The 12,499-nt window shown below is 61.5% G+C and overlaps 5 protein-coding genes across 5 annotated transcripts; 3 read left to right on the top strand and 2 right to left on the bottom strand.

The window, feature by feature from the left end:
• Positions 1-1,063: 1,063 nt before the first annotated feature.
• Positions 1,064-1,543, top strand: EMIHUDRAFT_199468 (hypothetical protein; the record flags this gene model as incomplete). Its single annotated transcript, XM_005793591.1, has 1 exon — positions 1,064-1,543. The coding sequence occupies one exon, from the start codon at positions 1,064-1,066 to the stop codon at positions 1,541-1,543; it is 480 nt and encodes a 159-aa protein (XP_005793648.1).
• Positions 1,544-1,895: 352 nt separating this feature from the next.
• Positions 1,896-4,009, bottom strand: EMIHUDRAFT_97459 (hypothetical protein; the record flags this gene model as incomplete). Its single annotated transcript, XM_005793590.1, has 3 exons — positions 1,896-3,335; positions 3,497-3,616; positions 3,944-4,009. The coding sequence occupies 3 exons, from the start codon at positions 4,007-4,009 to the stop codon at positions 1,896-1,898; spliced, it is 1,626 nt and encodes a 541-aa protein (XP_005793647.1).
• Positions 3,978-7,031, top strand: EMIHUDRAFT_199466 (hypothetical protein; the record flags this gene model as incomplete). Its single annotated transcript, XM_005793589.1, has 5 exons — positions 3,978-4,085; positions 5,242-5,304; positions 5,378-5,587; positions 5,665-6,580; positions 6,877-7,031. 5 exons carry the CDS (start codon positions 3,978-3,980, stop codon positions 7,029-7,031), a joined length of 1,452 nt encoding a protein of 483 aa, XP_005793646.1.
• A 3,224-nt stretch (positions 7,032-10,255) lies between these two features.
• On the top strand, positions 10,256-11,082 carry EMIHUDRAFT_351232 (hypothetical protein). Its single transcript, XM_005793588.1, has one exon. The coding sequence runs from the start codon at positions 10,457-10,459 to the stop codon at positions 10,838-10,840; it is 384 nt and encodes a 127-aa protein (XP_005793645.1). The 5' UTR covers positions 10,256-10,456; the 3' UTR covers positions 10,841-11,082.
• Positions 11,083-11,101: 19 nt separating this feature from the next.
• Positions 11,102-11,737, bottom strand: EMIHUDRAFT_199463 (hypothetical protein; the record flags this gene model as incomplete). The annotated part of the gene is made up of 1 exon (XM_005793587.1): positions 11,102-11,737. The coding sequence occupies one exon, from the start codon at positions 11,735-11,737 to the stop codon at positions 11,102-11,104; it is 636 nt and encodes a 211-aa protein (XP_005793644.1).
• Positions 11,738-12,499: the final 762 nt, after the last annotated feature.

Here is a 12,499-nt window from a genome sequence, read left to right as displayed (position 1 = left end):
AACCACTCCGGGATGGGCAAGCCCATCGTTCTGGTTAATTGTCAAAATTCCTGTTGTGCAAGAGGGGAGGGGGCTCTGACGGAGTGTGTGGTGGGAGAGGGCAGGGAATGAGCGCAGGGGAGGGGAATCGCCTCTTCCTATCTCTCTTCGCATTCTCTCTCCGATTCTCGCTGCAACCTTCGCGCCACCTCGCGGTCGCCCCCTTCTCGTCGTGCTCTCCCTTGTCGCTTCTTCCTCTGTCGCGTCGCTCTCCTCTGCCTCGTTCTGCGCCGCCGCCGCCGCCTGCCGTTCCCTTGTTCTCGCGGCTTCTTTCGCCTTTCATACATTCTCCTGTCATATAAAGTACAGTGGGTTGCGGGCATTAAGAAAACAGGATTCCGCGGCACGCCGCCGTTTCTAAGCCTTTCCACAGCCCTCATCCACCCCACGCCGTGGTTTCTTAGCTCCGGGCGGGGCACTCAATCAAGCCAGAGCGCCGGCCCGAAGGATTTTTAGGTAAGAAGAGTGTTAAAGCTCGGTCCGCGAGGGCGATGCCAAGAGTCTGCCGCCGAGTCGGCTCTCTGGATGAGGGGAAGACGCACACACGCCTCCATCCACTGACCACTCCACTCAGAACACCGCAGACTTGAAAAGTGACAAGTGCGCTGCCGCAGGCCCAGGCGAAGAGAAATTTTGAGCTGCAGCTGGGGCTCCGGACCCGTTCACACTCGTGTCTGGCCTTTTCTCGGGGCCGCGCCTGCGGCGCCCCGTGGTTTCTTAGATTTTTGCGGAAATCGCTTGGTAGGGTTTCTTAATGCGACGTTTTCTTAATGCCCGCAACCCACTGTACATACATCTTGTCTGCTCCTGTGGTGCGGGCGACGGCTTCTGAGGAAGCCGTCGCCCGCGCCTCGCCTGTCGCGTGAATCGTGTCGTGGAGCACTTGGAGCACTTGGAGTGCAGTCATCAACCTCTGGCACCGCCCTTGCTGTAAAATTTCTTTGTCATCCATCGTTCGCTTACCGAGTGCGAGGAGTGCGAGGCCTACGGACGAGGCGCTCTCAATCCGCGTAGAGTCGGCTCGATGCCAATGGCGCTCGCCTGCGCGACCCTCCTATCCATCGGCTTTGTCGGGCCGCAGGGGCCTATCCGTCGGACTGCAGTCGTCGGCCCGCGTGCCAGATCGGCCCGCTGCTGCGACGCCGGCGACGAGCCCGCCGAGTCGGCGCTCAAGAGCCTGTTCACCACGAACCGCGACTCGCCCGACGCGAGAGCCAACCAGCTCGCGTGGGCGCGGAGGCAGATGGAGGCGGAGGTGCCGCAGACGACGCTCGACGGCGCGCCCATCGCCGGCCGCGACGACCTCATCCGCAAGTACATTGCAGCGGAGAAGGAGAAGCTGGGGCGCGAGCTGGAGTGGGAGGAGGCGGCGGGCGAGGTTGACGCGTGGCTGCTGAAGCAGGCCACCGCGGCGCCCGCCAAGACGTCGGCGGCGGACGTCGGCGCCGCGCTGGCCGTCTTTGCGGCCGCCTTTGCGCTGCAGCTCTACTTTTCCTCGCGGTGACCGGCTTCTTCGCCGTGAGTGCGAGAGTGGGGGGGGGGAGGGATCGCCACCGATCGCCTCGGCCTCCGTCATTAGTAATGTATCCGGTCTGACCGAATCTTCGGCTGGTGTGTATCGCGGCCCGCCATAAATCACACCTCCACGTGGACTCCACGCGCTGCCCGCCTGCGCCCGAACGCCGAACCCCCTGGTCAACTCACCCTCCACACCCCGTAGCAAAAGTGAGAGGGAGGCTGCTTCGTAAATTAAAATTCGTTTTTCGTTACTATAAAATGTAACTAAAATGCAGAGGGGACCCCGGAGGGGGCAAGAACCGAGCAACGCGCCTTTAGTTATGAGCGTAGCGAAATCTTCACAGGTGGTACTGCTGCAGCAGCCAGCGTGCGTGAGGCTGAATGCCGCGGCTGTCCGTCAGCCCGTGAGTGATGTTGCCGCCGCGCACCCGTTTCACCCATCGATTCGCGTTCTTGATGATCGTCTGGCACAGCTGCGGGTGCGCCTCCAGCCACTTCATCAACGTGTCCCACTTACTTGGGTCCTCCAGCGGCACGTAGTGCACAAAGGGAATGAGTAGCCCTTCCATGAGCCATGTTTCCCATCGTGGAACGGGCATGACCACCAGGCTCGAGCTCGCCAGCTGCCACGCCAGGTTGGTCGCATACGAGTTGCCCTCCAGGGATAGGACGTAACGATACTGGAGCGTCTCTCGCTGCGTCATGCGCTCGCCTTTGTGTTCGGGCTTCGAGATCCACGAGTCTTTGCCCTGGACCACCTGGGTGAAGCGAACGTTAAAGAACGCCTCGGAGAGCGCGTGCACATAGCGCCTCCGCCTGCCGGTGGTGGAGCCGCGCCACACGAGCGCCGCCTTCTTCTCGCGCCATGGCGGCATTGCGGCGGAGAGCCGCACTGCTTCGTTAACTACTTCGCCGAGGTGCCGCTCCCACTCCAAGGGTAGAACGATGCCACGCTTCCTGGAGATGAGGCGATTTTTTGTGAAGACAGGTGCAGAGCAGCCTAGTGTGAGCTGCTCTTCCTGGTCGCCGAGCTGCACCAGGTACTTCGTTCCGAGGGGGATCTCGCTTGCGGAGCATGTCGCCGTCATGTCATCCCACAGAGGGCACAGGGCCGAGGTAGGACAAGGCTTGCCGTGGGTAAAGACCATGATCTTGTCGACGCCTGGTGTGGCGTTCTTCCATGTCTCCAGCATGCACCCGGTGTGCGCACTGGCAGCGTAGTACGCAGTCCGAAAGCTCGCCGGAAAGGCGTCTTGGCTGTGCATCACGTCGTCGGCTATCGTCACGGTTGGCAGCGCCGCTGCCGGGAGCGGTAGCGCGATCGTGTTTGGCAGCATGGACGCAAAGCCGCCAATGCCGCACATTCCGATTACCGCCAGACCAAAGATCGTGGTCCGGCAAGGTCCTGCAGAGCTGGCGCCCTGCGATGACTTCTTGATGGCGGGCTTGCCCATCGATGCGAACCGGCGGAACGCCTCGAAGAAGAGAGCCGAGATTGCCGAGACGAGCACGAAGAAGCCAGACGGGCAGGCGAAGCAGGGCCAAGAGAAGTAGTTTGTGTCGCCCGAGGGAGCCGAGTCGGACGGCTCGCTTACGCAGCCGGTGGACGCCTCCTTCTCCTTGGCCTTCTCGTCCTCCTCCTCGTCGTACGCTTCGATCTCCGCGTTCGTCTCGGCGTCGTCGAGCAGATCGTACTTGTTGAAGACCTTCGTGGACTTGACCTCGCCCTTGCGCTCCGTCTTGTTGCGCGAGTTCAAGACGGTCCAGTCGGCGTCGCCCTACGCAATGATAAGGAGGGACGGGGTCAGAGAGTGGGTCCGTAGACGCACGGCGCAGAATGCAAGGCGCTCGCTGCCGGGGCGGGCGTCTCCTCCGGAAAGTCGTTGATCGTCGACAGCGGCGCGCCGCCAGGCGCCGCCGGCTTGAGGGCCGTGGCGACCTTGGTGACCGGCTTGAGCGCCGGGTCGTTCTTGATGACGCAGGTCTCGGCGTCAAAGGAGGCCTCCGCGCCAGACTTTGCGGGGACGTCCTTTGCGAGGGTGTTCTTGGCGCCGCTCACCTGTGGGCGAGGGAGTTTGGGGATGTCCCGGCCGCCCAGCTGATCTATCAGTGCTAAACTTGTCGGACGCATCGCGCAGGGCGCGGGGAGAGGAGAGGGAGCGACAACCGAGGTCATCGCTCCGCGAGGGGCGACCCCCCGGCGGACGAGGAACGAGTCACCGTTCACAGTTGTTGCTGTGAATGGACTCTTCGGGTCGGCTGCTGTTGCCAGTACTCTTTTGCTTTCAGCCTGCTGTGGAAACAGCTCACATTGTCTCACAAGAACTTATCAGCCGCCAAGGGGAAGAAGGGGGGGGAAGGGGGGGCCGCCGCCGAGCGGAGCCACCTCCGCAAGGCCGTTGGCGCTCGACAGCCAACGCATGCGCCTGGTGAGTCTGATGGCACACGTCATGGATTTCAATCTAGACAGCCATCCGGGAACCGCTGGTTTAGCTCGTGGGGCATCATGCCCGCCAGACTTCATCCAGGTACGCCTCTTGCGGCCGTCCCATGCTCCGCCGAAGACATCGAAAGCTCCGCACGGACTGCACACACACACGCCGCCTACCAACACATGGTGAGCACGTCTCTCGCAGCCTGTCATGCCTGTCCTATTCTTAAGAAGCACTTCGATTTTTTCCGAAAGATTCCGAGGAATCTACATAACGCCTTCATCCGTTTGCCCAACGGAGGCCATTTTTGGCCCCTACAGTGCTAGCACTGTAGTAGGTAGTAGTATATGGATAGTTATAGGTGACTAGTCATACAAGCACGAAGGGCGCACAGGTGCGGCTACAACGTACAAGCACACTACCTTAAGCTGTCCCTATCTCATGATTATTATATTTATGTTTAGGTGATCCACTCCACAAATATAGCTCCGCTTGCGTGCCTTGCTTGGGTTGTCGTCACCGCTGCTCCCCTAAACTGTCCCTATACCATTATTATTATATTACTAGTATTATTGTTGTCGTTTGAAAATCCTCCCCTAAACTGTCCATTAAGTATTCGTAGCCTCCAAGCTGGCCCGCGGAGAGGCTGGGAGCCGCGGCACTGGTCCGCGCCGCCAGCGGGGCGAGAGCAGCAGCCGACAACCAGCCGACATGGCAGTTGCGATGGCGCTTTCACAACACACACACACGCACTGTGTGTCCTATGTGAACGGCTACTCGCTGTCGTACGACGCGCACGGCTATCTCAGGCCGCACCCCGTCGCGGCGCGTGGATGGGCGTAAGGCCGGTCGCTCTGCCTCGATCCGGGCACGCTCGCGCAGCTGCGAGTAGCCTCCATGCCTACTGCGCTCCCGTGACGCCCGAAGCGGGCCCGCGCCATGCTCATCCCATTTTACGATGCTGACGCTCGTCCGCCGTCGCTGCCTGCTCGCAGGTCCAAAACCAGGTGGGGCGAGGGGCGCCGCCGCGGCTTCTCACGGGCTGGGCTCTCACGCTGCTCACGCTGCGAGTAGGTGCGGCCCTCTTGAGCCCCCCTTCCTCTCCATTCCGGTCACCGAAGACGATCCGGCGCCGCTGCCGTCGATCAAGGAGTTTCCAGCGGAGATGCCCGCCCCGGCGGCGAGCGCCTCGCATTCTGCGGCGCGCGTCTGCCGACCGCTCCTCCACCCGCCCCCCGCTTTCATTGCGTAGGGCGACGCCGACTGGGCCGTCTCGGCGGCCAAGGAGTTTCCAGCGGAGGAGCCCGCTCCGGCGGTGGGCGCCTCGCACGCTGCGGTGCACACGCGGAGCTCAACAATAGACGCACCCACCGCTTGCGCGCGCGTAGGGCATCGCCGACTGGACCACCCCGTCGGACCCGCGCCGCAAGAACGGGCGCAAGGGCGCACGTCCGCCCCGATCTGCCGCGTCAAGAACATCTCCCCAGTTCGGCGGCAGCAACGGGTTCGGATGCCTGCTCGGAACGGACGGCAACGAGGGCATCCTCGGTGGCAAAGGCAAGGCGACCGGCGGCTCCACGCCGTCGACAACAGACTCGGTGCTCGCCGCCTGCGTATGCGGCCTCCTCGCCCGCTCGCCGCTCTCGCACGACCAGTCTCGCGCCCTCCTGTTCAGGGTGCGACGGTCGACGTCGAGACGACCACGATTACCACGCTGGAGGGCTCCGTCTCTGCCTCCGGCCGGTTCCCGTGGTCAAAGTCCTACAGCTTGCTCCGCCTCTTTAGCATCCTCGCGCTGTTCTGCCTCGGAGCCGCGTTTGCGCACTCCTCGTACTCTGCCACCGCCGCGCTTCTCTCCTCGCAGCGGTACGACTGGCCGTGGCCGCGAGCGGCTGCAGCGCCGCCTCCACCCACGCCGTTGCTTCACTTGGCCGCGAGCGCGAATGAACTTCCGAAGGAGCAGCCCGAAGGCGAGCCGTACCATAAAGACGCTCGGACAGTGCATAACCAGTACGCCGACGGCTGCCGCTACGTCTTCCTTGACGTGGGCTCAAACATCGGCAACCACGTGCGGTTCCTCTACGAAGCGGAGAAATTTCCGGGAAGCTCATACGCCAAAATATTCAACGAGACCTTCCCGGTTAATCGAGGGAGGCCGGATGTGTGCGCGTTCGGATGGGAGGCAAACTCGGCGCACGTGCCGTGGCTAAACCGTCTCCAGCAGGCGTACAAGCAGCAAGGATGGCTCGCGCACTGGTTTGCTCCCGTGGCGGTGGCAGACAAGGATGGCACCATTGAATTCTGGCACGTGAACGATACGTACGACAAGAGCCACAACGAGTGGAGCTACTCGATGCGACATCTTGGCGCAGGGTTCAAGGAGGTCGTCCGTGCCATGGATTTGGCTCGGTGGATCAACGCGCATGTGCATCGCCGACGCGTGCCCGACGCGATCCGTGAGGACGACCCGCCCCCAGCTGTGGTGATGAAGATGGACATTGAGGGCTCCGAGTTCTCCGTCCTGCCCAGCCTATTGGCCACCGGCGCAATGTGCTCCATCTCCTATTTGACCGTCGAGTACCATTGCGCCGGTAGCCCTAAAAAAAAAGACAAGTGTCACATCAGGAAGAAGCACCTGAAGGATGCCCTGGACAGTGTCCATAAAGAATGCCCTGGAAACGTCAAGAAGCTGAAAGCCTCTCAACTCGATGACGAGGCATACGCGCTTAGAAGCTGCATAGACACCACGCATTCAGCTATATTTCTCAGCTGTATTGTACTCGTAGCCCCTGAATCACGCGATGACATAGCGTGTTCACACCCTGACGGTTGCCGTTCGTGCGGTAGGCATACGCGGTGAACTCAATACCGCTCCCACGTGCACAAGATACCTCCGACCTCGAGACTTCGGCCATGGCGCTGCCAAAGTCGGACCTCACAAGATACCTTACCGACAACATTCGAAGGCCAGCCCGGCGCCACTTCCCCCAGCGAGCGCATTATCGACAGGACGCGCATGAGCGCCCGGCCCAGCGCACGTGATCCGGTGCGCGACGGTTCTGGCGGCGCGATTTTGGGGTGAACCGTTTTGGGGGGCGGGCGATGCGCAAACGATCCATCGGCCCTCATGATCTAAATTGCACCCGTTCCGGCGCTAACACGCTTCCAATGTCCCCTGAGCTCCGGCAGCTGTCGAGACACATTGTGGTGCGGACTCCGCGAGGCGCTGCCGGGAACTTTCCGATCTCGCGCTGCCCGAATGCAGTCGACAGCGCGTGGAAGAATGCCTCGCTGCTATTGCCCAACCTGTTTCTAGAATTGGGTGGTCGATTTCGTGACTCTACGAACCGGGGGGCCCCCGGCAAGGGGATGCAGACGACGGGCTCGAGTCGTAGTTGTGTGAGGTGCCATAGATCTCCAGTATGGGGCGTTTATTCAAGACAAACAACAAAAAGAGCTTTTCGCATCACGCTTACAGAAAGATGGTAGGTTCTGGAAGAATATTTTCTTTGTAATAAAAAAAGAAATGCCGGGGCAAAGGATGGCCTCCCACCGAGGGGGGGCGAGGGTTGGGGAGATTTCTGCCTCGGGGAGGGGCAGTCGGAGGGGCAGACAGAGGGGCAGATCCCCTTGCAGCCTACACTACAACAACAGCACCCGAGGGTTTTACCAAGCTGCCAACCCTATTCACCCACTCCGGGCCCTGGGTTGGTTGGGTGGTCCCCCACTCTGCGCACTCCAGGCCTCCAGATGTTGGTTGGTTGGTCCCGCACTCTCCGCACACATATTGTCTATTACACACATAACCACAAACCAGACAGCCCCTGCCCCCTCCCGACGGGGACGCCACCACCCTCGCCCAGGGATCTACAATGCTGTCTTAAGGTCCGACAGGTTCGGCACCGGGCACCGCCTCGGTATACAAAATGCGCCTGCGGGCGGACCCTTACAGATCACAGATCATTACACACAATAACCGTTTTTACACAGCCTTGTCCTTATACGTGGCAAGCACCGAGGCAATTGCTGCCTTCGCTGTTGCCTTAGCCCTCTCGGCAATGGGGTCGTGAGCCGCCGTCACCGCAAGCGCAGCGCGCACGAACCGCCACGGGCTGCCGCGAGGCCCGGCGCGCGGTAGGCCGATCACTGAGGCAGTCGCTGCGTCCAGTGCGCAGTGGTGCGCCAGGTCCGATGAGGTCGCAAAGCACGGGCATCGTGGGCGCCCAGCCTTAGGCACTCGCAGATCTCGCGGCCCGCGCGACACTCTCGCAGATCTCGCGGCCAGCGGACACTTCCGAGAGATTTCTTCGTGCTTTCACAGGGGGGGGGGGGGGGCTGGTTGGCTGGTCCCGCACTTCGCGCACTCGGGCCCGGAAACAGTTGGTTGGTTGCGCACTGTGCGTGAATAGGGTTGGCAGCTTGGTAAAACCCTCGAGTTGCAGCAGCGCAGGATTCCTGAATTTTCCTGTGGTGAGTCTATCGGTAAGCGCGGGTTAGCGCGGGTTAGTGCTCACTAACCCGGCACGGGTCAGCACGGGTTAGAACGGGTTACCATAACCCGGCACTAACCCGGCCCTAACCCGGCGCTAACCCGGCACTAACCCATGCGGCTGGGGGGCATACGTCAGCATGGGTTATGGTAACCCGAGACTAACCCGGCGCTAACCCGGGTTAGTCTCTCCCTCGGACGGCTTGGCTGCACCTTGCCCCTTGGTGCTCTCCGCGGCAACGCCGTTATCGGTAAGTTGAGCGTGTATGGAGTGAGTCTATCGCGTATCGGTAAGCGCGGGTTAGCGGCGGTTCCACACGGGTTAATCCACACTAACCCAGCACGGGTCAGCACGGGTTAGAACGGGTTACCATAACCCGACGCTTACCCGGCACTAACCCGGCACTAACCCGAGACTAACCCGGCACTAACCCGAGACTAACCCTAGGACTAACCCGGCGCTAACTCGCGCTGCTCGGGGGCATACGTTAGGATGGGTTAGTGCCGGGTTAGCGCCGGGTTAGCGCCGGGTTAGCGTCGGGTTATGGTAACCCGTTCTAACCCGTGCTGACCCGTGCTGGGTTAGTGCGGCTTAACCCGTGTGGAACCCGCGCTAACCCGCGCTTACCGATAGACTCACCCTGTGGGGGCTGAGGGCCAAAAGTAAAACGCCCAACGCCGCTCTCGGCTCTCAGAGAGGCGTTATATCTCAGTAACCCCGCTCGCAGGTACTAGAGCAGCGTTCGTCAAGCTCAAACCCCACTCTGCACAACACAGAGCAGCGTTTGCCTAACAAGACTCCGCTCTGCAACCTTCAGAGCGGACTCTTGCTCAGAAAAACACCGACCGAGCACGTTCGAGCGGAGTCAAGTCAGTGCAACACCGCTCAACATAGCGGGAGCGGTCAATTTCCGCGGAGAGGCTGCTTTTGCCTCCCTCAGTCGCGCTCTCCTCCGCCCCTCCTCTTCAGAGCGGGACTTTGCTGAGTGAACACCGCTCTAGATGGTCAGAGCAGCGATTGCTTTAAGCTGACACCGCTCTAAATGACGTGAGCGGCGTCGCCCTGAATAGACGCTGCTCTGGGACGCCGGGACGGCGATGCCACCTGACGCCGACGGCGGATCCACGATCGCTCGTGGCGCGCGGCGCGGCGTGGCGAGCCCCGCCCCTGGGGTTGAGCAGCGTGTGGGTGGGTCGTCACTGCTCCGAGTAGTCAGAGCGGCGTCGCGTTTAGTGATACGCCGCTCACGTCATTTAGAGCGGTGTCAGCTTAAAGCAATCGCTGCTCTTACTAGCTAGAGCGGTGTTCACTTAGCAAAGTCCCGCTCTGAAGAGGAGGGGCGGAGGAGAGCGCGACTGAGGGAGGCAAAAGCAGCCTCTCCGCGGAAATTGACCGCTCCCGCTATGTTGAGCGGTGTTGCACTGACTTGACTCCGCTCGAACGTGCTCGGTCGGTGTTTTTCTGAGCAAGAGTCCGCTCTGAAGGTTGCAGAGCGGAGTCTTGTTAGGCAAACGCTGCTCTGTGTTGTGTAGAGTGGGGTTTGAGCTTGACGAACGCTGCTCTAGTACCTGCGAGCGGGGTTACTGAGATATAACGCCTCTCTGAGAGCCGAGAGCGGCGTTGCGCGTTTTACTTTTGGCCCTCAGCCCCCTGTGGGTGCCTGCCCGCTGTCCCCGCTTGTTGCTTGCTCGCACAATGATGTCCTTGCTCGGACTCGGAGCCGCCACCGGAATCAACATCGGCGCGACGAAACTCACACCTCTCCTCAGCGGCCGCGTCGCTGCCGCCGCGACGCCAGTAACCCTCTCATCGCTCTACGAGGAGCGAGGAGCGGTTATCTTTGCCGTTCGCCGACCCGGATGACCGCTTTGCCGAGAGGAAGCTGCGGATCTGTGCAGCGCTCTCTCTGGCATCGACGTCCCGGTCGCCGGTGTCGTGAAGGAGGAGGAGAAGCCTCCCGACACGGACGCGGACAAGATGCTCGGGGTGGCGGAGTTTGAGGAGCAGTACTTTTGCGGCCCGCTGTACCTGTCGGACGAGGACAGGACGCTGTACCAGCACCTCGGCAACCAGCCCATCTTCACGCTCGGCACGCTGGCGCGGGCTCTACTGAATCCGTTCAAGGCGCGGCGCGAGATGAAGGAGATGGGCGAGCGGATGAAGGCGAGAAAGATTGAGGGCAACATGGTCGGTGACGGGCAGGTCAAGGGTGGCGTGCTATGCATCGCGCCCAGCGGCGAGATCAAGCACACCTTCTACGAGGACCCGGGCAAGGGCATCCCGCAGGAGGCGCAGGCTGCAATCGTCGAGGCCGTGCGCTCCTTCCAACAGGCCTCGCCGAAGCAGCTCGCCGCAAACTAGATCCGCCCGGTCGCACGGGCTGCGCCGCTGAGAGCTCGCGCACTCGCGCTCTCTCGGCGCGGATCGTCCACCTCCTCTCTCAGGGATGACGGCGGCCTGGCCCAAATGCCAATCGAGCATGCCAACTGCCCGAGCTTTACTGAGGTGGAGAGGGGGGAGGTTGGGCGCGGGCGCGGGCGCTTGTTCCTTCTAGAGTGTCATGTATGCGATGACCGATGTGTGAAAATGTCATCGGTTTTGGTATTGCTCGACTCAGAGACGTCAGACGAGACGACCCCCACCTGCCCCCTCACCGCGCGCAGCCGCCTCCGCCTCCCGCCGCTCCATAAAGCGCTTCGGCAGCGCTGCTCCGATGGCCTCCTCCCAGCTGGCACCCGAGTTGACGGCGGCGAGCATGGAAACGACGCTGACCACTGAGAGGATCGGGTGGACGTCGGGCCGCGGCGCGCACTCCCGCAGCGGCAGCCGCACCGCCCGTCCTCCTGCAGCACGCGACCTCTCGAGCGAGCGGCCGCTTACCACAGAGCGGTCGACGAGGCCCGACACGACATAGGTCACATCTGGATCTAGCGTACTCAGCGGCTCGCCCGCGTCTGGGCTCAGCCACACGAGCTCGTCTGCGGGCCAGCGAACGTCCGCCCTCTCGCCCACTCGCTGGCAGTCCCACCGAGCGAGGTCTCGGTGTAGCATGTCCGGGTGGAGCGAGGCCTCGTCGAGGGCGGAGAAGGAGAGGCGCAGCGGGTGCGGGGCGCCGCGGTTCGCGCCGTACGCGCGCACCAGCTGGCGAGAGAGCGATCGACGCTCGCGGCTGCTCATCGCCTCGCCAAAGGAGAGCTCGACCGAGACGGACGCGCTCTGCGGGGCCACGGCGCACGCAGGTGCAGTCAAGAGGAGCATATAACGTGCGAAGGGGTTCCCAACCACCAGCCCGCTCACTACAAGTGACCAAGAATTTTACAACGTTCGAGCCTCTCGCACACGAAGAAGGCCGCGAGGTGGCATGAAGGTTGCAGCGAGAAGCGGCGAGAGACTGCGAAAAGAGATACGAAGAGGCAGACTCCCCAGGGTGGGCGACGGCTAGCGCACCACACTCCTCTCCTTAAAATCCCTGTGTGGTGGCGGCGTGCCGTCCTCCCATCCCTCCCTTGGGTTGTGTGTTTTCTTTCTTTCTTTCTTTACGAAGAACAAGAATTCTACAATCACAAGCCCCTCTCACAGCAGACTGGCACGAACTAGCACAAGAAACTCCGCTCTTTACCCGACCGCTGCGAGCGGAGCGAGCCGAAGTGCGAAGAGATTTTTTTGAGCACAAGGTCGTACTTGCATGTATGTACGTCCCTGTAGCCTGTTTTGACAGTACGTACGTAGTGTCGAAGTACGTCCGTGATTGAGCTGAGGTAGGGTGCCCACAGGACCCAAAAAAAGAAAGGAAAAAAGAAATGGGCACTCCCGATCGCAGCACTTCGTGTTGGATAGTCGAGATATTGAGAGTGTGACTAGGAGGGTGGGACGCTGGGGATTCTCAAAGGTATACCCTTGGAATGGCCGGATCCAGCCTTAAAAGTACGAGATCTCGCGCGCTTCGCGCGCTGCACCGCCTATTCTCCGCGGCTGTGTGGCCTCTGACCGAGAGGGGGTACACCTCGCGGGAGCCAAGAC

The sequence above is a fragment of the Emiliania huxleyi genome (genome assembly GCF_000372725.1).
Source record: "Emiliania huxleyi CCMP1516 unplaced genomic scaffold EMIHUscaffold_10, whole genome shotgun sequence".
In the NCBI taxonomy this organism is placed as follows: domain Eukaryota; phylum Haptophyta; order Isochrysidales; family Noelaerhabdaceae; genus Emiliania; species Emiliania huxleyi.
The sequence above is the reverse complement of the archived record's forward strand: the minus strand, read 5'-3'. Positions and strand labels throughout refer to the sequence as shown.

Coding starts and splice junctions, on each gene's coding strand:
- EMIHUDRAFT_351232 (XM_005793588.1), top strand. CDS start 10,457: ATGCTCGGGGTGGCGGAGTTTGAGGAGCAGTACTTTTGCGGCCCGCTG.